The 23,717-nt window shown below is 44.5% G+C and overlaps 1 protein-coding gene across 2 annotated transcripts in view; it reads left to right on the plus strand.

The window, feature by feature from the left end:
* Window positions 1-17,415, plus strand: part of IFFO2 (intermediate filament family orphan 2) — a gene marked incomplete at its 5' end in the record, with an annotated part of 42,497 nt that extends 25,082 nt beyond the window's left edge. Inside the window, 7 exons of one of the 2 annotated variants that reach the window (XM_083750241.1) lie at window positions 1,063-1,158; window positions 3,434-3,574; window positions 4,905-5,047; window positions 8,443-8,563; window positions 12,499-12,591; window positions 13,280-13,410; window positions 13,906-17,415. In XM_083750241.1, coding sequence (XP_083606367.1) covers window positions 1,063-1,158; window positions 3,434-3,574; window positions 4,905-5,047; window positions 8,443-8,563; window positions 12,499-12,591; window positions 13,280-13,410; window positions 13,906-14,014 — 834 coding nt within the window. In that variant the 3' untranslated portion in view covers window positions 14,015-17,415. The remainder of the gene's footprint in view (window positions 1-1,062; window positions 1,159-3,433; window positions 3,575-4,904; window positions 5,048-8,442; window positions 8,564-12,498; window positions 12,592-13,279; window positions 13,411-13,905) is intronic. The other variant, XM_083750242.1, reaches the window with a different exon arrangement.
* Window positions 17,416-23,717: the final 6,302 nt, after the last annotated feature.

The raw sequence follows: 23,717 nt of genomic DNA on the forward strand, positions 1-23,717 counted from the left end.
CTACTATCCTTCTCAGGTGTTAAGAACTGTGGGGTGTGACAGGGGTTCTTGATAATTCCACCATCCTCAGTGGTAGCCTGCAGAACTCCTTCCCCACAGAGGTGCATCTAAGCATCTTAATTGTACAGCTTTTGTCATACGCTGAAAATGCATATCGTAATTCAAGTATTTGATCATTAAGACATTTTATTTTGTGAGACCCACCTCTTTCATTGAATTGATACTGTCCTGTTGCATTTTGAACAGTTTTATAATTGTAATAATTTGATTTCTTTTTCTGATTGTATTTTCAATTGTTGTAACTCACTCTAGGGTGTTATGGTGAAGGATGCATTGGAAATCTGATAAATCAATAAAGCTGGCAGTCCAGAGGTGTGGGTTGCATAATGGCATAACTTTTCATTAGCAGCTAAGATGGTCTACTTATGTAGATCTAATTCACATTGTTGACCTTCCAACATCCAGAGATAATGTTTATTACAGTACAGTGGTGCCCCGCAAGACGAACGCCTCGCAAGACGAAAAACCCGCTAGACGAAAGGGTTTTCCGTTTTGGAGGCGCTTCGCAAAACGAATTCCCCTATGGGGTTGCTTCGCAAGACGAAAAAAATCTTGCATCCTCCCACGTCCCCCCCCCCCCCGCTTTTTCCTCCCTTTTCTTAAGCCGCTAAGCCGCTTATCAGCTGTTCCGCTGATAAGCCACTTAACAGCTGATCGCTGGAAGCCGCTTGACAGCTGTAGCGCTAATCCACAAAGCTGTCAATGGGCTTGCTTCGCAAGACGAAAAAACCGCTATACGAAGAGCCTCACGGAACGGATTAATTTCGTCTTGCGAGGCACCACTGTATTTGGGGCATCTGAGATAGCACTGTGGGGACCCAGAGGACCACATGTCATTTTCCACTCCATGGCTTACCTGGGAGTTAGTGAGGCTGATCCACAAGATAGGAGCAAACTGAAATTAGCTTCCTGATCTGTATTTGATTATTTCTTTAGAGCTTTGTGTCTGAAGCTTGTGCCTTTCCTTCTGCACCACAATTCTTTGTCCCATTTGTCCTCTAGGAGGCACAAGAAGCCGAAGCCCTTCAAGAAGAGTTAAATGAGAAGATTGAGAGACTGAAAGCTGAACTTGTCGTCTTCAAGGGTCTGATGAGTGATGTAAGTACCCTGGCAGGCTGAGTTGCACCAGGTTTAAAGGGGGGGGAGGAGAGTCATCTTCATAGCTTCATTAATGAAAAAGTTATGATTTCAGTAAGTGCTGCTTGCAGTTAGTATTATGGCTGCCTTGTATGATCTAATGCATCAGACCAATTCCCTTGTCCTCTCCCTGCTTCCTGTCTGGTCTGTGTAGATGCATTTAACTTGCTGCTTATCACACAACCCTGAGTGTTCCCCGATGGCTTCACACCAGCTAGCAGTGCTGGGTACGTCCCCCCACCCCTCCAGTGCTGCAACCTCTGGAAAGAATGTTCTTTAAAGGGTTTAGGCTTTCCCGTTATGTGCAGGTTTGAAGAAGCACCATGCAGATGCCATCAGTTAGAAAAATGCTAAAAATACTCCTTTCAGTTTCATATAACCAAAATGATTTCAGAAACTCCAGTTCAGATCTACTTTGCTGGGTCACTTAGTTTCAAGCCTGCCATTTGAGCATATTGAGTAAACTGTGTGCATATTTAGAACTGTGAATGTCATTTTAGGGAGTCGTTTCAGGGAGCAGCTTCCTGCTTTGGAAACTTGAATTGTCAATAGTGTGGCCTGACAATCAGAACAGGTAGAAAGCATGACAAACCTCGTTTATGTGATAACTATTTAGCTGATGTAGGGAACTTGAGTGCTCAAAGATTCTAGTTCACATGAAGAAAAGCCACTCCTGATTTTCCACACACTTCACTTTAAGGCCTTGCTCACATTTATCTCCGCGCTCAACAGCAGAGCTACCCCAGCCCTCCTCTTTTCTCTCTCTCTCCACCCCCCCTCTGTAGTGTTGTTTTCAGTTGGGAACTTTAAACATTGCTCTGGGACATATCAGAAGCATGTTGCCCTGGGCTCCTTATAAAAACCGTGGGTGGGTGTGGAGAGAACCTGTTGGTGCATATTGTGGTTCTGAAAGTCAGACTCCAAAGAAAATGTCAATGGACACAAGTATTTGCACTCTCCTTTTTATGAGGGAAATCCATTTTTCCGGCCAAGTGTGGATGTGTCATTGTGGCTCTAGGGCAGCAGAACTGTAAAGATGTTGGCAGGATCTCAGTTGAGTTTACATACCTTGTAACTTTCATGATGTAAACATGCAGGGCATAATTTTATCTTTGTAATTTATAGGTGGCGTAGTTATGGACTGTTAAAACTTAATAGTTTAAAATAAATACCGTTCGTGTGTGCAGAGAGCAGCAGCCCAGTCAGAGCACAGTCTAACTAAGGGTGAGGGAATACAGAAAAATGTACATCTTTTGTAGATAGCAGAAGCTGCAGAATTTCATAGAGAGTAGTGCAAGGTTTTTTGGATAAGAAATGATTGTTTAAGAGACATTTCCATAATGGAAGGGTATGAGGTGTAAAACATTGTCCTTATCAGTATTGTATGTGGAATAAATATTTGGCTTTGGTCAGATTTTGATAATTTTTTAAGAAACTAGATGCTTTTCTCTAGAAAGACTTGTGTGTGTAGATTTTTAAGGGTTATGTAGTGCAAAAACCACAGTTACGGAATATTTGGGAAATGCTCCTCCATTTATAGCCACTGAATTTCTTACATTTCTGTGCTGCTCTTCCTCCTAAAGGAGCTCAGAACTGCAAATAATGAGCAGCAAAACAATATATATACACAAACAAACCTAGGAAGTGAAAATCTGAACAAGATTAGAAAATTTGGAAGGTCCCTTTTCTCCTAGAATTAAATATTTTAGGTTGCAGATTTTTTTTAAAACGCTCTTTACTTTCTGCAGGCATATATCATGTGCCAGGTTTCATCTTGTAAGTTCTTGAAAGATGTTGGAATTCAATAATATCATTGTCCTGTAAGAGAAACTATTTTTAGTGTGAAGTAGCTAGGTGAATTAGTACTTCTGACATGAAGTACTAAAACAGAACCTGCATCCCACACATCATGTGGGGGACTTCTGGAATAGGTTTTTCCATGTACATTCCGTAAAATAAATAGCATTGCAAATGTAAGGCTTTGGGTTGAGAGTTTGTTTAAAGCGTAACCTTCCTTGAACATTTGCCTTTGTTAGAAATCAGTGTTCAACTTGCAGTGAATTGACTACCTACCCCAAATGCTGCTGTCCCTTGGATGTTTAGCATGCCTGGAAACCAGGCAGCATTTAATATGGAGGCTGGCGTGATCTGCATTGATGGAGATACTGTAGGTCATCTCCTTCTTATCTTCAGAACTGTATTAATGGAAGATAATCCACTGCTGTCCTTCCTGCAGCCTATGACAGACCTGGACACAAAGATCCAAGAAAAAGCCATGAAGGTGGACATGGACATCTGTCGACGAATCGATATCACAGCCAAACTGTGTGATGTAGCGCAGCAGCGCAACTCTGAAGACGTTTCCAAGATATTCCAGGTGATTAGGCTCCGTCCTGTCCTGTGGAGAACATGGCTGTGCCAGAGAGAGATGGAGCTGTGTTTTGGATTTGGAGTTGCTGTTCAGGATTCCCACTATAAATCATGGGACCAGCTGACAAGCCTCTGTAGAGAACACCCCAGTTTCATGTGCTCTGTTCCCATGTTGGGAATAACCTAACTGAAGCAGGGAGTTGTGTTCTTGCATCTACAAAGGTCTGCACAGGTGTCACCAGGCCTTGGGTCTCACACAGCAACATTAAGACCTCAATCTCTTTAGAAGTCTTCAGATAAATCATAAGAGCAAGCTTGTATGTCTGCTGGTCCTCTTGAGACACCACAAAAATGCATTATGATGTCCCACTTGGCTTTTATGTTCCTTGTAAAATAAAAATCAGATATTTTTTTCTGACCCTGGGAGAACTCTAGGAGAAAACAAACAGTTAGCTGTCATGACATTGCAAGTGTGTAGGCAGCTGTGAAAACCTCTATCCACAAGTAGATTTTGGTCCAGGGAGTAGGAGACAGGCCATCACCACAGGGCACCCTGCCCCTCCTCTTAGTATTTATGCCCCTGATTATTCTGCTATCCATTATTAAATCCCAAGAAGCACACTGTCCCATACAACCTTAAACCAATAAAACAAAATTCATAAAACCATCCCAGAGTCGTACTAAGGAATCAGTTCACTCATATATGCTTACCGATTATAACTCTGTTTGATAGCTGTGATCCACTTTTGTTTATGGTGGATGGATATTTGAAATGAAATTTCTTTGATGTTTCCAAACTCCTTCCTCCAATTTCATTCTGTTTTCCTGTCAAAACTGGTGCCTGACTAGCTCTGCTTCTAGCTGGAAAATGGTGCAGGACTCGGGGTTCTTCTTCCTAGCTGTATGGCACAGCCTAGTCCCCCCTTGTCACTGTTAGCTGAGGCCAGGCAGGGGACCGCCAAGGGGTGCCTGTTGCTCTCCAGCTTGTCACCTTGAGCATCTCCAACCGCTTGTGCGTCATCCTCCTAGCCTTCGCATGGCCGACTGCAGCCCAAAAGGCTGTGCCACTGGGGCATGGCCTGTCTAGCAGCTTGCTTTTTTGCCGCGTGCTGTCTCAATCTGCTTCCCTGTGCTGTGTGTTCTGCCACCTGTAACACTTGTGATTTAATGAATCTGTGTCAGCTGTCACTTTCTCACTTAAACCATTGGAAGTGGGGTGGGGGTGGCTGATGGCTCACAATATTTTTTCCCACCTCATACCTCTCCTTTATCTCTGCCCCTTCTTGGCGTAGCAGCTCACCTGAACCTTCTAGTCACTGCCCTTCTTTCCAATTCAGGTGGCTTCCAAGAAGAAAGAGCGGAAACTCGTGTCGGATGATGACCTCTCTGAGCAGGACCCAGACAATGCCCGATTTTCGGACGATGAAGTCAGTTGTTCTCTGAACATCACGGATGAAATGAAGAGGATGTTTAATCAGCTGTGAGTATTTCAGAGGCTGGGGAATGTCTTGGCATCCTTTTGGCTGTGGCCCTTGGAAGGGTCACACACCAAAATATGGCTTCGAGGTAGTTTCTGTTCTTCACTGAGGCAAGTAGGATTTTAATCATGCAAATCAGAGAACTCGCATAGATCTGCTTGTTTTGCATAATTCTGCTTCTGCTGGAAGAACATAAGAGTAACCTTGCTAGAGCAGACCAAGTGCCCATCTATTCCAGCATCCTGCTTCTCTTGTTGGCTAGCCAGGTCCCTCTGGGAAAATCCACAAGCAATACTCAAAGCCAGGAATCCTTGGCCAATTTGTCCCCCAGGAACTGGTAACTAGAGGGCCACTGCTTCCAGAACCTGGAGGTTCCAGATAGCTGTCCTAGCTAATAACTATTGCTAGACCTATCCTCCATGAATATGCCTAATCTTTTAAAGCACAGATGGGGAACCAAGTGCTTTCCAGATGTTGGACTCCAGCTCTCATCAGCCCCAGTTATCATAGAAAGATGGGAGTGGTAGTTCAACCACATCTGGAGGGCATCAGGTTCTCTAGCTCTGTTCTAAATACAGCTAAGAGTCTTCATATCAGAGGGATATCACAGGGCACTCAAGCCTATCCACTGGAAATATAGCTTTTCACTCTTCCACCTCTTGAGATCTCGGTGGTAATTGCCTACACACTTCCAGTTGTATGCTTTGCAGTCATCATGGCCAGAAACAACTTGGTTTTCAAAAAGAAAATGAAAAGGGTGGGGATCTATATGCACAATTTCAGATACCTGAAAATGCAGGTATCTGAAATTCTGCATATAGATCCCCGGAGCAAGACTTGCTGACAAGAGGGCCTGCAGCCTTTTGCTGTAAGTGCAACCCTAACGCAGGGGCATCACAACACACACTTTGGGACAGTCTACATTGCACTGCATGCCCTGCTGTCTAAGCAACCCTTCTTATCCAGTGGGAGGGAAGCCTGCTGAAAATGAGCTAGGCAGGATTGGCTAGCTTATACATACCGTTACTGGAATCCATAATGACTTCACCCAGCAGTCCTCTTCTTAAATGCCAATAAAAGATAAGAGTCTTCGTCACTTAGAAATTATGTCCCCAAGTGAAACTCTTGCTTAGTAATCATAATGCTGGTCTTTATGACTGTTTTTATAGAGCCAATGCTTTTAAACACTTTGCCTCTTTCAAGAAGCAGAATTTCCAGGCCATTGTGCATATGCACTCTCCCTCAGAAGGATCTGCAGTTAGCAGCTCTCATTCATGCCATGCGCCTTACGTAGGAGCCCCACCCCTATGGCATGTTTTCGGGACATGGGATTTGTTCCAGCTCTTATTTTGAATGGCATGTGCCAACCTCACCTTTTGCTGCGCACCTTTACTCTTAAAATGCTACATGCTTGGACTACGGCAGTGATGGAGTACAACCCCTGCGTCTGCAAGCCCACCCAGGAATCCTGCAGTTTATTTTGACACTCTGCAAGTAATCTTTTGGGTTTAAACACTGTGGACAAGGTTGACAGTTCTGACTATACACTTAATAGGCCAGTCCATTGCATTGTTGGAAGTGAAAAGAAATCCCTTCTAAAACCCCTAAGGAACAACAACTGCATTAGTGCTGTGTCTTTTCGTAAGAGGGTTCAAATTATTCAGATTATACAAATAGCCATGGTTGCAAAATAAATGCAGCTGAAGGCAAGCAGTAGTTTTAAACTGGGAGGCCTGGCCGATTTTAGAAGCTGGCATGTGCTCCCACGCTGCCTCTTCCAGTCCACTGCCAAGTTTTGAATCCATTCGTCATAAGATGAAGTGTTGACCTCGACTTCCTGCTTTATATATGCTCTGCTGGGAAGGAAATGAACTCAGGAGACAAAAATGTCTGCCATTGTAGAGCTCAGCAGAGTAGCCACAAGATTCCAGGAGGATAGGATCAAGCAGTCCCCTCTCAGGCAATTCTTTAAAAGAAGCTAGTGTAAAATCTTTTCAAAGTTTCATCCTGTTAGTTTTTAGCTGAAAATTCAGGCATCACTGCCTTGTGACCTTGACTAGATGTAACTTCTGAAGCTTGATTGTGTTCCTTCGGCTAGCCCAACTTGGTCCATAAAAGGCATCAGTTTTGATGTTATGTGTTCCCTGGAACTGCCTTAGTAATGTTTGCTTACTTAATGATCAGAGCTGTTGCGTTACTTCATTTGTACGGCATTTAACTGCTTACAGGTCTGTAGTCCAAAGGTCCTTGCAAAGCACCTGCTTTACCTGCAGAAGTCACTACATTCACTTCTTGGCATCCCCAGGTAGAACTGGGAAAAGAGCCTTGCTTGGTACGGTGTAGAACTCCTGCCACCCATCTATTCAGACAATACTGATCTAAGTGGATCAATAGTCAGACTGTATAAAACCGCTGCCAATTTAGACATCAGAGCTAAATGAGCTTCTGGGACTCCTCATTCGCTGTGCAGTTCTCACATGCAGCTCTATCCCCTGGAGATTTCAAAATTGGGTGCAGAGAATCTGGGGAGGGGGCAGGATTAGTGATGACACCATCAGGGCCCCCCAGTTTCTAGTAATGGTTGTTGTACGTCAGGGGTTGGCAAACTAAGGCCCGCAGGCCAGATCAGGCCCAATTTCCTTCAGGATCTGGCCCGCCTAGAGGAGGAAGGAGGCTGGGCTGAACTGGCTGAGCACCATTTTAAGCAGCTCCTCTCCGGAGCGCCACTCATCTTCCCTCCGTTACCGCCACCCTGGTGCTCCTGTGGGCCAGAGAGCAGAGCGGACGAGCTCACTCTGCATACCCACGAGAAGCAGCAGTGGCCAGGGAAGGTAAGCGCAGCGGCTGTGGCTGGAGGTGGGGGGAGAGAAGGACTACTCCCCCCCCCCGTGCCACTTCTCCAGTCCTCCTCCTGCGGCTAAAAAATGTTGCCGACCCCTGTTGTATGGCATATGAAACTAAAGCAGCACAGAGCAATGATCATAGGTGGTTAGTGAAACTGCCTATCCTTTCACTGTTTTAAAGCATGACTTTTTAATTACATGTGTACATCTTGGGCATTTAGTATCTTTTGTTAGTGATAGGCAGAAATCCTTTTAATTTGGACACTAGAACCTTTGTGTAAAGCTCTGGACTGTTGTTTTGATGTGCAGCACCACCTGGAGGGGAACAGCTGAACTGTCACACTAAGATTAGCTTGGAATTTCAAGTCTGTCTATCCTGCAGCAGAATAAAAGGCAAATGTGGAGCCTCTTTTCAGCAGAGGGCGAGATAGCCACATCAAAATCCTATGCCTTTATGTGTGTGTTCTAGCACTAATACCGTCTCCTAAGCTTGTTTTGAAGAAGGATTACAAGGATTTTTAATGAAAATATATGTATATCTATTTCCCTGTCAGGCGTGAAACCTTCGATTTTGATGATGACTGTGACAGTTTGACGTGGGAGGAGAATGAGGATACTTTGCTCCTCTGGGAAGACTTCACCAACTGTAACCCATCAATCGAGCTCCAGGGAGAGGTGAGTTTTGGATCTGGGCTCTTCATGGGATGGCTCTCTAGCTTCTTCAGAAGTAAGGTTGTGACTGATTTCTGGAAGGGTTTTAAAAAGTAATGATTTTTTATTATCAACAACATAAATCCAAATTTTCAAAAGCCTCCATTGTGTTAGAATTTGGCACAACCTCTCTGCTGGAGAATAAAAATGGCCACTTTTGCAAAGATTGGTTTACTTGCTGCTGTATAATTGACAGGCGATTGTTTTTGATCAGCACCTGAAGTTGTGTTGTTGAGGCTCCTTTGATTGTGCAGGAACAAACTCAACATGGAGTTTAAAGCTTTGTCATGGTGTTGGCTACATTTTTATGTTTTCTCCACCCACCTTCAGTTCCCCACCATCTCAACACACATGTATTTCTTATGGTACAACTTAATTGTTCCTTATGGTGTATTTTGTCTAATATTAGCATACATGTGTTTTTTATACATTAAAATTTTTGTATCCCACCTTTTTATTAAAGTATCTTAGTAGCACACAATTTTAAAACAATCTATTTTTTTAATTGTTGGCAATATAAAACTGCTGCAGAAGAGAAGAAAGTTAAAATGCTAAAGGGGAAAAAATAAAATATTCCAAGCCCAGGGGTTTCTTAAAGTCACATTGTAGTTTCTCTCTAAAAGGCGGGCAGTGAGATGGTTGGAGTGTTTAATGGTCTTTAGCACTGCAGTAACCCCCCCCCCAAAAAAAATTAGACATATGTAATACTCTGATTAGACGCATTGAAATCAGTATACTTAAGTTAGTTTTGACAATCATCCTCCATTGATTTTGGTTGGCCTGCTCTGAGTATGACAATCAGAATTCTCTTACTGTTTTTAGATGACTCTATTATGCGAACATTATTTTTTATTACTCATTTCCCCCCCTACATTTATATCCCACCTTTTTCTCCAAGGAGGTCAAGGGGACATACATGATTCTCCCCCCTCCTCATTTAATCCCCACAGCAACACTGTGAGATATCTTAGGCTGAGAGGCAGTGACTGGACCAAGGTGAGACCCAGTGAGATTCATGAGCCAGTGGGAATATGAGCCCTGGTCTCCCAGGTCCTAGTCCAGAGCTTTCCAAACTTTTCATGTTGGTGACACACCAACATGCATCATTTCGGGACACAGTAATTTAGTTTTGCATCATTTCATGACACAGTAATATAGCTTTACTAGCAATCCAGAGGTTAAGCTAACCCCTCCAGCCCCGGCAGGAGTGTGGGGAGCATTTGCCGACACACCTACACATTGCAGCAGACACACTAACATGTCACAACACACAGTTTGGAAAGCTCTGTCCTAGTCTAACACTCTGCTGCACCACACAGGCCTATTATATTGTATTTTTATGTTGTGAACCTGCTCTGAGGTCTGTGTATGTATACACATTTAATTAAGTAATTAATTAATTAATAATACTCATTGCATTGGGCCTACTCAGAGTAGACCCTTGGAAATTAATGGAACCCAGGTTTATCATGGCTACCAAGTTAAATGGGTCTAGCATTGGTTACTATTCCAGAAACTAGTGTGGTTTTCTGCTGGGGATTCTTAAGTTTTGTGCTGTGTTTCTGGAATCACATGGCAGTGCTTTTTCATGTGGCGCCTCCTGTTGCCGCATGATCCGGTGGCTTAAACCTTCCATCACATGCTCTTCTGCAGGCAGTGGCTGTTTGTAAATGATGTTTGTGACTGGTTGCCAGGCACTCAAGGTCTCGTTAAATGATAATGGTGGTGTTTGTAAACAAGAAAATGGGGAGGAGGGGAAGCAACTCTTAACTTATCTCCCTTCAACTATAGTAACATGGGGCTATGAGATCATATAGGACTCAAGAGCACTGGTTGTGAATTTGAGAATGTTAAATGATGCTTTTATCAACAACTTACAAGTGGCTGACAACTTCTGGAGCATAGCATAAATTTCTTAAACTGATAGGCACTTGGTGATTTTGTAGAAATTGATTTTGATTTGTCCCATATTGGAGAAATAAAGCTGAAGTCGCTTAAACATTGGAGCAAAGTGAGAAGGGACTTCACAGGAATCTGGCCAAGCTTTGGTATTAAAAATGTAGGCTTGTTGTATATCTGATAATATTTTAACAATTTTTTTTTAAGCCAACAACAGAGAGATTGAAACACAGGAAACACAGCAGCACAGGAAGTTAGTCACAAAGGAAGCAGGCTAGGCACAGTTAACAAAGTCTTACTAGTTTTTAATGAATGGGACTTTTATTTAGCGGACATATTTCAGAAACACTGAGCTAAAATGAGAGGACGGGAATGATGGAGTGGCCTAGACATCTTTCTCCAAGGGCATCAAGTCAACTGGTTTGCAAATTCTCTTTTTAGGATGCCTGGTTCAGAAGAGCCTTGAGCCGCTTATTCCATTGGTGCTTGCTGAACTGTTTGGGTAGAGCAACAGAATCCTGTCCCTGTTGCCCAATAAAGTCTGTAGGGAAAAGTTTCTGTGTTTAATGGGTGTGTAATAATAATAATTAATAATAATAATTTATTTATACCCCGCCCATCTGGCTGGGCTTCCCCAGCCACTCTGGGCGGCTTCCAACAAAATATTAAAATACTGTAATACATCAAACATTAAAAGCTTCCCTAAACAGGGCTGCCTTCAGATGTATTCTAAAAGTCTGGTAGTTGTTGTTCTCTTTGACATCTGGTGGGAGGGGGTTCCACAGGGCGGGCGCCACTACCGAGAAGGCCCTCTGCCTGGTTCCCTGTAACTTAGCTTCTCGCAGTGAGGGAACCGCCAGAAGGCCCTTGGTGCTGGACCTCAGTGTCTGGGTAGAACGATGGGGGTGGAGACGCTCCTTCAGATATACTGGACCGAGGCCGTTTAGGGCTTTAAAGGTCAGCACCAACACTTTGAATTGTGATCGGAAACGTACTGGGAGACATACTGCTCGGAAACCTTTCTGATGTCCCTTTCTGATGATACGTTTGAGCCTTGAGTGCTGGGAGAGCTCTGACCTTTCATGGTCAAATTCTTAGTGTACCTCCATTCCTCCCTTTCTCAGTAACATGATAGAGGGTGGTGATGGTGAGAGGTAGGAAGCTTTGTCTCCTTGGCTAGAAAGCCACTGCTGCAGCCACATCTCCTCAGCAATCCACCTTATACTGACTGCCAGGAGCGCATGTTAAGTTGTTCCTTTCCATTTTGTGAACCGTGGTGGTGTGCACTGCAAAACGGTGAGATTACACCAAAGTGCTACAGTTGCAAAATGTGGCATACGTTTGTGAAGGCGCCTTTCTAGTGAGCTGCAACTGCCAGGGCGATAAAGCAGTTTTAGTGATGGGCTGGAATTAAGTGACAGATTATTTGCATATAACCATGTGCCTGTGCGTTAGAAGTATAGCTATCAGTGGAGTATTACAGAGTTCAGGCCTAGCATGCTGCAGCTCTAAAGGTTTTAAGAGGCTTAAATCCCTTCTAACTGAAAATTACACAACGAAAGGGTAGATTTGCCTTGTAGATCGAGATTGGGAATAAAAGGCTAATTGACTCAGGGAGCTGAGCACAGAGTGCTGCAACTCCCTCTCTCCAGGCCTCTAGCTCCCCAGACGGAGCCAGAACTGAACCATTTTTCTGCACTGCAGGCTTCTGTCTGTAAAGCTCTGCTGGGCTGAATTCTGTCAAGTGGACACTATCTTAGAACAGATGATCTTGAATGTTACCATAATACACTAAATGCATGGAGAAGGTCCTAGGTTCATTCTGGAGCATCTCCAGGTAGGGCCTGGGAGAGATCCTGGCCTGAAATCTTGAAGAGCCACTGCAAGTCATTGTAGACAATACTGAGCTGGATAGGATCTACAGTATTGCCTGGCTGTTTGGCTGGTTCTGGGTGACAGAATTCCTTGCTCACCTCTTCCTGATTTTCTTTATTTTATAGCAAGAGGAGAACTTGGGCAACTTGATCCATGAAACAGAATCTTTCTTCAAAACGAGGGACAAAGAATACCAAGAAACGATAGGACAGATTGAGGTAAGGAACGAGGAGCCTAAGAATTGTTTGTCTGTGTGGCCTGGTTGTGTTTAATTAAGGGCAGCAAATGATTAAATCTGATGAGCAGCCACAGGCTGGTCATGGATCAAAATGGTCAGGCTTTTGCCTTATTGCTGAGGGGTAACTTTCGAGGCAGTTACCTTCTCCATCTCTTTTTGCTAATGAGGGCTATGTGTGGTTGAATTGGACATGAGAAGAGAAACAAGGTGGGCAAGGTAATAGGAAATAAAGGTTCTAGTTACAGTTAGGTAGCCGTGTTGGTCTGCCATAGTCAAAACAAAATTTAAAAAAATCCTTCCAGTAGCACCTTCGAGACCAACTAAGTTAGTTATTGGTATGAGCTTTCGTGTGCAAACTTCAGATAGGCAAATAGGGAAGAGTTGGGTGCAACTTGAGAGGGCTTGTGTATGTTATTGGTGAAGGGATACTTCTTTGCCTTGAATCTTTTGGAATTTATGTATATCACAAGCTCAGAACTTTGTCAAGAAAAATGAGGAGGTAGCTTATTCCCTCCTTTATAAATAGCAATGCTCACTTCTGTTAGCAGCCTTTAGGCCAGCTGGTGGTAATAAATTGACATTCCATCAAAATGTGCAGGAGGGCAGGGAGGGCACAAGGTGGATCTCATGCTTTGCTTGACTTGACTTGGCCCTCTCCTTCTGTGCAGCTTGAGCTTGCCACGGCCAAGAGTGACATGAATCGCCACCTCCACGAGTACATGGAAATGTGCAGCATGAAACGGGGCCTGGATGTGCAAATGGAGACTTGCCGGCGGCTCATTAAAGGCTCTGCTGAAAGGTAACACAGAATCCACACCTGAGAACTTTTATTTGCCCAAGTGGGATGGTGATGGAGAGCTTTCGTTCAGAGGTATTGGGAGGGACTCAATAATCTGAAGACTAGCTGTTCTGAGGTGTCTGGTTTCGCTGAAAGTACCAAACACAGCAGGCCCCAAGATGTAACTGTTTACCTTGAAAATCCAGTTTAACAGCAATACTGTTTAAGTACAACAGATACTTCATGGCACCCAGTGGTCCAGAGCACTAGGGTGCTGTCTTCTCCAATTGTCATCTCACGTTTTGCAATGTCTGCAAAGGGTTTTACATGTCGCTATAAAACTGTTGATGTCTGAAATGCAGCAAACATATTGCCCTTTGCATTCTGGGGAGCCAGTACTTCGCTACTTTATATCCATGCAAGTTGAACATGCTTTTGCCGCTGTTTAACATGGAAAGACGTCTTATTAAGAGGATGGACCTAACCACACTCTTCCTCTCCCCTTTTCTTTGTCAGCAGAAATTCCCCGTCTCCCAGTTCGGTAGGCAGCAGCGACTCAGGAAACACGGATGAAATTCAGGATGAGTTTGACAGAGAAGCAGACGTTGAGCCCATGGTCAGCTGATAAATAACCAGAACATTCTGGTGCAAGGAGAGGAGAAAAAGAAAACCCAGAAAAAGAAGAGATTTCACAAATGCAGAGAGATCAGAGACTTCAAAGCCCCTAGCCTTGGGGCTGCCAAGGACTTGATCTAGTATTTTTTCCCACCCCATCCAAGGATTTGGTGCTGTAAAAAACATTTATACTGTTCTACAGATGACAGATGTGGAGTTCTGTAAGAAAAAGTATGTGTATATGGTATTTTAATTGTGCCTTTGCCCCAAGCTGAGCCACTTTGAGCTCCACTGGAATATCATAGTGCTTTTTATATAAAAATGATGATTCTAAATAAGCTTCTGATAGCAGAAGAATGAATTGCTATGGAAGTTTAGCACTGGACTGAAGTGCTGGGCAAATTGGCAGAGCAGGCCCCGTGGCAACTAAGTAGCAAATATCACACCATTGAGCAGCAATGAGGACAAGTGTCTTTCGTGAACAGGATTGAAAGTGTCCTCCCCTCCCAATCTTAGCCCTTTAATGACACCTGCTCTTGGCTCATGCAGTTAGAAGGGATGTGAATTGTGGCTTGACAGAATCCTTTCAGAGACCGGCACAACACCTTTTCTGCTGAGGTCCAGAACTCTATTAGAAGCTTAGTGGCAAGGCAAGAATAGCAAAAGTCTGATGGGGTGGGAATAACACTGTTTTTTAATTACTATGCAAAAACAAGCAAGCAAAGCGTTCGCCTTATTTGTATGGAATGTTAGGTCACTGCTGAGCTTCTCTGTCTCCTGTTGAGAAGGAAGCTGAGCATTCACTTTGCACACCTTTACTTGTTTGTGGAGCTTGTTTTGGCCAAGGGAGCTTCCTACTGCTGCATCTGCTCCCAGTGATCCTTTGGTTCCAAACTTTCTCCCTTCCCTCCCTCTTTTCTTCACCCTCCCCCTTCATTTGTACTTTAGCCATCAAATGATTTCCTCTCAAAAAGTTATTGTTGAGGAAGGACTGCATTTTTGTGCTGCTCTTGGAAGCTTGGAGCGTGATAGCTTTCCACACCATCCTCAGAATCAGTGTTAACTAAATTATAGGGTGGGTGGCATTACCTTTCCCAAGACCCCTCAGCAAGGAACACAGCTTTAGATGTCTTGAAGCATGTCAGGTCCTGCACCTGTACAGTGGTACCTCGGGTTAAGTACTTAATTCGTTCCGGAGGTCCGTTCTTAACCTGAAGCACCACTTTAGCTAATGGGGCCTCCTGCTGCCGCCGTGCCACTGCAGCACGATTTCTGTTCTCATCCTGAAGCAAAGTTCTTAACCCGAGGTACTATTTCTGGGTTAGCGGAGTCTGTAACCTGAAGCATATGTAACCTGAGGTACCACTGTATTTCAGGTACACTGAAAATAAGTATTACAAGATGTGGATTTTTTTTAGTACAGTATTGTATTGTCTGGCACTAAGGTATAACTGTCATGTGCTTTGCTTTTCTGAAAAGCAAGTGAGACTAGCCCCCCACTCCATCCTTTGGTGGCTTAAACACAAACATCTGATGTTTATTTGCCAGATAGTCAGCTGGGGTTGGTGCCATGAACCAGCATCTTCTTGGTCCAGATCACTTGCTGTTATCCAGAACAAAAGAGTAGCTCTTTGCCAACATGGTATCATTTATGCTGCCCAGATTTGGAGGCACAATCACCCTTCTGGCAAAGCTGCTGTGTGTGTGTGTCAGATATTTATCTCTCCTGCAAAATGCTTCTTAATGACACAGAATGCCTAGAAGAAGCAGCCTCTCCCCTCATGCCTACAGATCAACCCCTAGTAAAAGCTGTTCCATGGCTGATGGGCTCCTTCCCCGCCCCGCCCCCCCCCCGCCCCGTCTCCAGAGTGCTTTCTTGTCCCATTGGCTGCTGCTTTGGGTTGCTGAAGGTGATGGCTGGTTCCTAGGCAGATGAAACACGTCTGTCCTGTGAAGGAGACACTCCTGGGTGGGGAAGTATTTGGCTTCAGAAGGGGAGCTTTACTATATTCCCATCTATGCAAAAAAAAAGGGGTGGGTGGGAGATGCAATATAAAAAGGGACACTTTGTGTTCGTCCTGATTTGCTGCTTGAAACTCAAGTTTGCTGCTTCTGGTTAGTAGCTTTATGCCCCATTGCTTAGCAACCCTTAAAAAGCTTCTTTTTGCAACTTTTGGTCAAGCGCTTCATCGCTTTCTCTCTCTGCTTTGGAAAAGGAATCTCATTCCTAAGCCCTTATTCTTTTCACCCCATTTCTATCCAAAGCTGTACCCTTTTCTGACTGTGAGTTTTGCAGCTTTTTTGGGGGGTGGAGGGGAGACCAGCAGCCCTGCCCTTTCCAAAGGGTTGGGCCGTGGCACTTTCATAAATAGCATCTCAGGGTCCTGAAGCCAGCATTGAATGTTGGCTCTTTCGCTCTGCAGTTTCTCCAGACACTGGGAGACCCGTCTACCCAATCTGGCAGCTCCTGAGTGCAGGTTGTATGTTTACCTGCTAAACTTCAGTTGCCCAGAAATTGTAGGATTTACTATTTCTGAAACTGAGAATTTGAGCAGTTTTTACTTAAGGCCATCCAACTTCATTGCTGCTAATCTTCTTTGGGGGGAGGGGTGTGTTTTAAACTTTAAGAGCATGTGTCAATGTGTTTGCTTTTAATGGCTGGCATGCTCAAGGTAGAGTGTAGGGGGTAGGCATGGGCAGGGGGAACTGGTTCTTGTATGGTTGTATAAGTGGGTAGGGGGATGAGGTTTCACTGGTCAACACAGAGGGCATAAACAAAATGGTTCATTTTGTAATGACTAGATGGGTATTCAAGTAAGCAATTATTATTATTTGTATGTGTTAGAGGTAGGTGGGGATTACCTGTGTAAGAATAATGATAGAACAGAATAGTAGTGGTTAAGGTGGTGGTTGGTATCTTTTTATCATATGCAACCTGCATTTAAAAATTTCTCTTCACATTTTGAATATGAGGTTTTATTATATCTGAGGGAGCATCAGGGTGAGTTCGCGAATGGATCAGTCCCTTAACAGTACAGTTTCCTTCGTATTGCATTTCTTTCAGTCGGTGCTGCTGGCTTTATTAGACAGTGGCACCTCTAGATTTGCATTTAGTCTTGTCCGTCCGTAGCAACCAGATTTAAAGCTTGTCAGGAAAAAAAATGTGAAAATGCTGGACGTGAATTGTAATGACTTCGTTCCCCCCCCCCTTTCTGTAAAGCTGTAAATACTTTATTTTCTATTCTCGAGGCAGTGTCATATTGACACTTTTTTAAAAAATGAATTACAATTGGGTGGGAGTGGGGGTGGGAATCTTATTTTCTTGTGGGTTTTTAAGGGATTTTTTAAGCCGGCTAATTTCCTTTACTTGTTAGTGAGAGGATGAAGATATGTCAAGATTCCTAAGCAAACTGGGTTTGTTAAAAAAAAAAAGGGAAAAAAGAATAGGCGAATTCAATAGACGGGCCTTGTGCCCGCTTTATGGATGCATGTTGTTGTTGTTTTAGAAAAAATTGTCCAAAGAACAATAATGTTGAATTATTCCCAGTGTTTTATTACTACATCTTGGCTCAGGCAGTGAACAAGTATGCAAAGCTGTTTTGAAGATGAATGCCAAGGACAAAAAGGAAAACCACCCCCTAATGAAATTCACTTAGCTTAAATGTGTACTCTTCAAAGGGGATGCTGTATTTTTAAAGGTGTTAAGTTCAGACATCATAACCGTTGTTTGGCAGCATTTGGGGGAAGCCATGTAACAAACTGCAATAGCTGAAAAACATGCTCACCATCCTTCAGTCAGGACTCTCCAAGGTTTTTGCCTCTCACTAGAGGGAAAACAGAGCAAACCTCCTGTCCTGTCAGTCGCTCCACATGCATTATTCAAGAAACAAACCCTTCTAGATTTCCCCATGTGGGAACTGAAATGGAGGTAAGGATGTGGCATTATTATTATTATTATTATTATTATTATTATTATTATTATTATTATTCAGTTTGAATTATTTGTGTGCATGTGTGTACACAAACACACACATACACAAAGAAATGGGTCAAAATCAGTTTTCTGCATAACATGAAGTAACGCTCAAATCTCAAGAGGGTTTATCTAATGCTAGTTCTGCATGAAGATAATGGACATGAACTGTTGATTTCAGTGGGTCTGCTCTGAGTAAAGCTGATTTGGCTCCAACCCAAAGGATTCCTGTACTCAACACCATTCCTGGCTAGCTCACATACTCAAAATGTATCAGAGGGGGAAGGATGGTTGTAGCAAATTAGAATCTGAATGATGGGAACCTGTGCGGTGGGTGGGTGGCCGCCTTATCCTCTCACCACTTCATTTTTGAGTTGGCCCAGGTCGATGGTGCTCACAAAAAGAATTCAGAGTTTTAGGAAGGTTGTGCCTGACTTAGCACTTTGCTACCTATTGCAGCTTGGCTTGGCAGTCAAAAACAGCAATGTTCAATGTCCCAAATTTTCACAGTAGCAAAAATATAACTAGCTGATTTGCCCAGCCAGTACTCTGGATGGAAGATTAATAATAGCAAAGATGTTGTCTGCCTTTGTTTCCAACAATATCTGCAGCAACAAGCAGATAGTTTCTGGAAGGTGCTTCCACCTGCAAAAATGATTGTATGGATTTCCCTCCAGAGCCCTAGGCATGCTCCTGGTGTATACAGGAGTCTCTCTGCCTTGTATTGGCTCCTCCATCCCTCCAAACACATTGAGCATATTGATGAGAGAGCCATTCTAGCCTTGCAACATTCATGTCATGTGCTAGTGCCAGAGTTTCCACAACAGATTACTTGATTGTTGTGTCTCTCTCGGAAGCAGACTAGAAGAGGATGCAGGTTTCAAAACACAGTCATGCTGCTGCAGACTGTTCGCCTGCCTCTATAAAACTTGCTGCTCCAGATGGTCAATAGCACAAACTCAACTTTTCCCTCCTGTAGGTTTTCAGACCAGTTTTCCAGATAATTCATAGAGGTGAACTTGAAAGCTTCTGTCTGCCAAGCTCTGTGCCTCCATCCTTTGCTGACTCTGGCTCTTTGTGAGAGATGTAGAAAAGGAAGGGCCTTGATCCATCTTGGCAGGAGAGCCCAAGACAAGACCACTTTTTAAGCAGCCTGCTTTAAAAATGGCGATTCTCAGCATTTGTGTCTGGTTTGGAGATTTCAGCCATCGTTTGTTATATAGCCTCCTGTTCTGAAGAAGCGGAGACACAAAAGTTTGGGTTGGTGTTTTTGCTATTTTCAAAGAGCTTATTAGCATTTCACACCCTTCATAGCTCCAACAGGCTTGTAGGTAACCTGTCATGTGTATAATTAGTTGCAGATAAAAAGCTGTACCAAAGCAGAGGCCTTATTTTTTCCCACCTTAGGCCCCTAAATGACTGACATAGGGGATGTGTTGCGAGAAGGCAGGCGGACTACTAAAAACTTCTGTGAGCTGGTAACTTTTTTGTGAATGTATCTTGCAGAGCTGCTTTTAGAAATCCACAAACTGCACTTTATTAGGCAAGGTAAGTTCTAAAATGGAGGCCCTGTTGATCTTGGCAGGTGGTGTCATAGGTATTGCATGGTGCAAAATAGCTGCTCGGCTGGCTGTCTTGCAGAAACCTAGGTACAAGGGCTTGGGTGTTGTCTGTTTGCTGTTGGTTTGCTTGTTGGTTTTTTGTTTGCAACTGATGGCTGATGTTCCTCCAGCAAATGGACCACAAGGCCCCTCTGTTCCCTTGCAAATTCTGAATTTGCACTGTTGCCTAAAAAATAATAATGCGGCAGAGAAGTTTGCGAGTAGTGATGTGAGCATAGATTGTTTTATGACTTCCCCTATAAGGAATGTATAAGCTATAAGAAATTTATAACGTTCTCCAGATGCTGGTATCCTGTGGTTTTTTATTTTATTTTTTTAAGGTGGCTCAATTTTGGGGCCAAAAAGGGTAATCTGGATTAACCCCGCCGCTGCCGCCTTTCTCTTTATGACTGAAGTTGCTGAAGTATTTCCTTTCCAACCGCAAAAAAACCTGACTACTTAACGAGTGTGGGATGGGGAAAGAAACTGTTTACTGTGTTGTTGTACATATTGTGCTTTATATTCTGTATATTAGCATTTTAAGGGAGTGGGGATAACCAGATGTAATGTATTTGTGCTCTAATTGGGAGAAAGGTCCAAGGGTTAACCATTTCTTAAGCTTACTCCAGAAGCACATGCCTCCCACCCCCCATCAAAGTGGGATTTCCCTGTTCCTCATCTGTAGCACAGCCTCACATGAGCCCGTGTTTTATTGATGGTTCAGGAACTTTCATTTTGGATAGGGCACCCAGAAATTGTGTGAGCATCCTGGCACTTCCATGCTCCAAGTGGATTGCTGCCATGCATTCATGAGTGCCAAAAAGCTCCCACCTTACACATCCAATCTGATGTCCCAAAGCATTGTGGGGACTTTTCCTCTTTTGGAAAAGGAAGCACACCCATAAATCCCGTCCATCTCTGCTTGAACTGCCCTGGGCTGCTGGTCCTGCTTCTAGGAGAGGAGCTCTGAAACATGGTTCATCCTTCAGTTCTCAAGTTCTTTCTAGCAAATGTTTTGGTTTTGAATAATCTCTCTCCTCCCCTTCCTTTCCCTTTCTTTCACATACCAAACGGGCTTCTCTGTGAATCAGGGATGTACCTGAAGCTTGTTGGTGGGGAAAACGGGTTCTGGTAATTCTTTGTTTAAAAGGAAAAAAAACCCTTACAATAAACGCCAAACTTCCTGGTTACTGAAAGTTTTGTGTGTGTCTATCTTTTTCTGCGGGGCTGGGCAGCACGGCAATGGTGGGTGGAGCCAGTAGCAGAATGGGTGGGGCAGTGGATGTGACTACCCCCTTTTGTTACATTTCATCCAGGCAGAAATCAGGTTTGCATGTCCCTCTCATACACACACCCTCCTTTTTCCAGGCAAAAGCTCTCAGGTAAAGGTAAAAAGGTAAAGGGACCCCTAGCCATATGGTCCAGTCGTGGCTGACTGGAGCTGCGGCACTCATCTCGCTTATTGGCCAAGGGAGCTGGCGTACAGCTTCCGGGTCACGTGGCCAGCATGACTAAGCCGCTTCTGGCAAACCAGAACAGGGCACGGAAACACCATTTACCTTCCCGCCGGAGCGGTACCTATTTATCTACTGACGTGCTTTCGAACTGCTAGGTTGGCAGGAGCAGGGATCGAGCAATGGGAGCTCACCCCGTCATGGGGATTCGAACCGCTGACCTTCTGATCGGCAAGTCCTAGGCTCTGTGGTTTAACCCACAGTGCCACCTGCGTCCAAAAGCTCTCGAGAAAGTGGCTATATAGCACGGTTGGAGTTGGGGGATGGTTTGGCTTGAGGCTTGGATCTCCTTCAGCTCCTGGACCTGAGGTTCCCCACCCTTAATTTAGTCCAATGAAGACTGAGCATGCTCAGTGGTCACAGAACACTGAGTGCCTGTTTGGGGATTAGGGAGCAGAAAGTTGGGGGATGAAACAGAGTGTCCTGGAAGAGTGTAAGGCTGGCAAGAAACTGGAATGGAGTGTTCCACGCTGCAAGTAGTAGCAAGCCCATGTAGCTGCTACAGAACAAGGCTGTAGTTCATCCTCTTTTTTTGCGCACCAGGCTCCACCAACCCTGGTGCCTTGTAAGTGTTTTGGACTAAATCTCCCATCAGCCCCAGCCAGTGCTGATGGAATTATAGTTCAAAGCACCTGGAGGGCACCAGGTTGGTAGTGACTGATCCACACCGACTCTTTCCAACTTAGGTGAAGCCTGTGAAGACATGCCCCTTATGAGCGCAGGATCCTGCAAAACTGGACAATTCCAGTGTGGTGTAGTAGTTAAGAACGGTAGACTCGTAATCTGGGGAACCGGGTTCGTGTCTCCGCTCCTCCAAATGCAGCTGCTGGGTGACCTTGGGCCAGTCACACTTCTCTGAAGTCTCTCAGCCCCACTCACTTCACAGTGTGTTTGTTGGGGGGGAGGAAGGGAAAGGAGAATGTTAGCTGCCATGAGACTCCTTCGGGTAGTGATAAAGTGGGATATCAAATCCAAACTCTTCTTCCCTCAAGCCTTTTGTAAGGTAAAAAGTTAAAGGACCCCGGATGGTTAAGCTCAGTCAAAGGAGACTAAGGGGTTGTGGCATTCATCTCACTTTCAGGCCAAGGGAGCTGGCGTTTGTCCACATACAGCTTTCCAGGTTATGAAACACCATGATGGAAGCCAGAGCGCATGGAAACGCCGTTTACCTTCCCGTTGCAGCAGTACCTATTTATCTACTTGCACTAGTGTGCTTTCAAACTGCTAGATTGGCAGAAGCTGAAACGGGAGCTCCCCCTGTTGCACGGATTTGAACTGCGACCTTCTGATCAGCAAGCCCAAGAGGCCACAGTGCCACCTGCGTCATGCCTCTTGTATTCAGTCCCTCACTGTGGCATCAGGCTTTGTTTTTTCTTTAAGTGAAACTTCCATATAACTTTCTCCTGGTACTTCCAGCAGGCCCATTGATCATGCGGTGTTCTGTTACCCCTGTTTTCTACTTATAGCCTTAGAATGCTAATAATAGCTCACTTCAAGGTAATGCTGATAATGGTCTGTCTGGATAGATCTGTGTGCCGAGAGACCTTTCCTTGTTGCTCAGCCTCCACTACCTCATTTAAAACAGAATTACTTTTTTAAAAACAACACATTTCTTGAAAATATTTCATTTATTACCTGCCCTTTGCCAACAGGTCCCCAGGGTGGGCTAGAACAACCTTAAAATTCAGCATTAAAGGTAAAGGGACCCCTGACCGTTAGGTCCAGTCGTGGATGACTCTGGGGTTACACGCTCATCTCGCTTTATTGGCCGACGGAGCCAGTGTACAGCTTCCGGGTCATGTGGCCAGCATGACTAAGCCACTTCTGGCAAACCAAAGCAGCGTACGGAAACGCCGTTTACCTTCCTGCTGGAGTGGTACCTATTTATCTACATGCACTGGTGTGCTTTCAAACTTCTAGGTTGCCAGGAGCAGGGACCGAGCAACAGGAGCTCACCCCATCACGGGGATTCGAACCGCTGACCTTCTGATCGGCAAGCCCTAGTCTCTGTGGTTTAGACCACAGTGCCACCCGCACCCCTAATTCAGCATTAACAATGGTTAAAACAAATAAAGGGCTGCGTTCCGAAAACACATCTCATGTGTCAAAAGGCCAGGGCAAAGAAGTGTGTCTTCAGCGTACAATAAAAGCTGCATAATGAAAGTACCTGATGGACCTCTGTGGGGTGGGAGTTCCACAATTCAGAAGGTGCCACCGAGAATGCCCTCTCCTGGGCTGGCCACCCCCCTGAGCTTCTGAGGGCAGAGGAACTACCAAGAGAGGCCCCCTCTGCTGATTTCAGCACCCGGAAGGCTATGTAGGGAAGGAGGTGGCCATTTAGGTGTTTGGAATTTTTAACATGCTTTTGTTCTGGGCTCCTCGCCTTCTTGCAAGCGAGGGGGGCAAGGGACCCTGTTGCAAGAGGCCAATAAAGATCAACAGCTTGCCTTGCTTCCTCCATTTGTATCTCTGACTGATAGCAGACCTCAGGGGACCCAAAGTCCCTTGATGGGGAGTTGGCCTGCAAAAACCAACCCCAGTTTTCTTGCAAGAGGCACGCTGCCACAAATGGCAGAGAAGGTAGAACATATCCATCACTGCTAGCAGCCCTGTTTGTGACTCCCA

This window comes from Podarcis gaigeae, assembly GCF_964106915.1.
Source record: "Podarcis gaigeae genome assembly, chromosome: 8".
NCBI lineage: Eukaryota > Metazoa > Chordata > Lepidosauria > Squamata > Lacertidae > Podarcis > Podarcis gaigeae.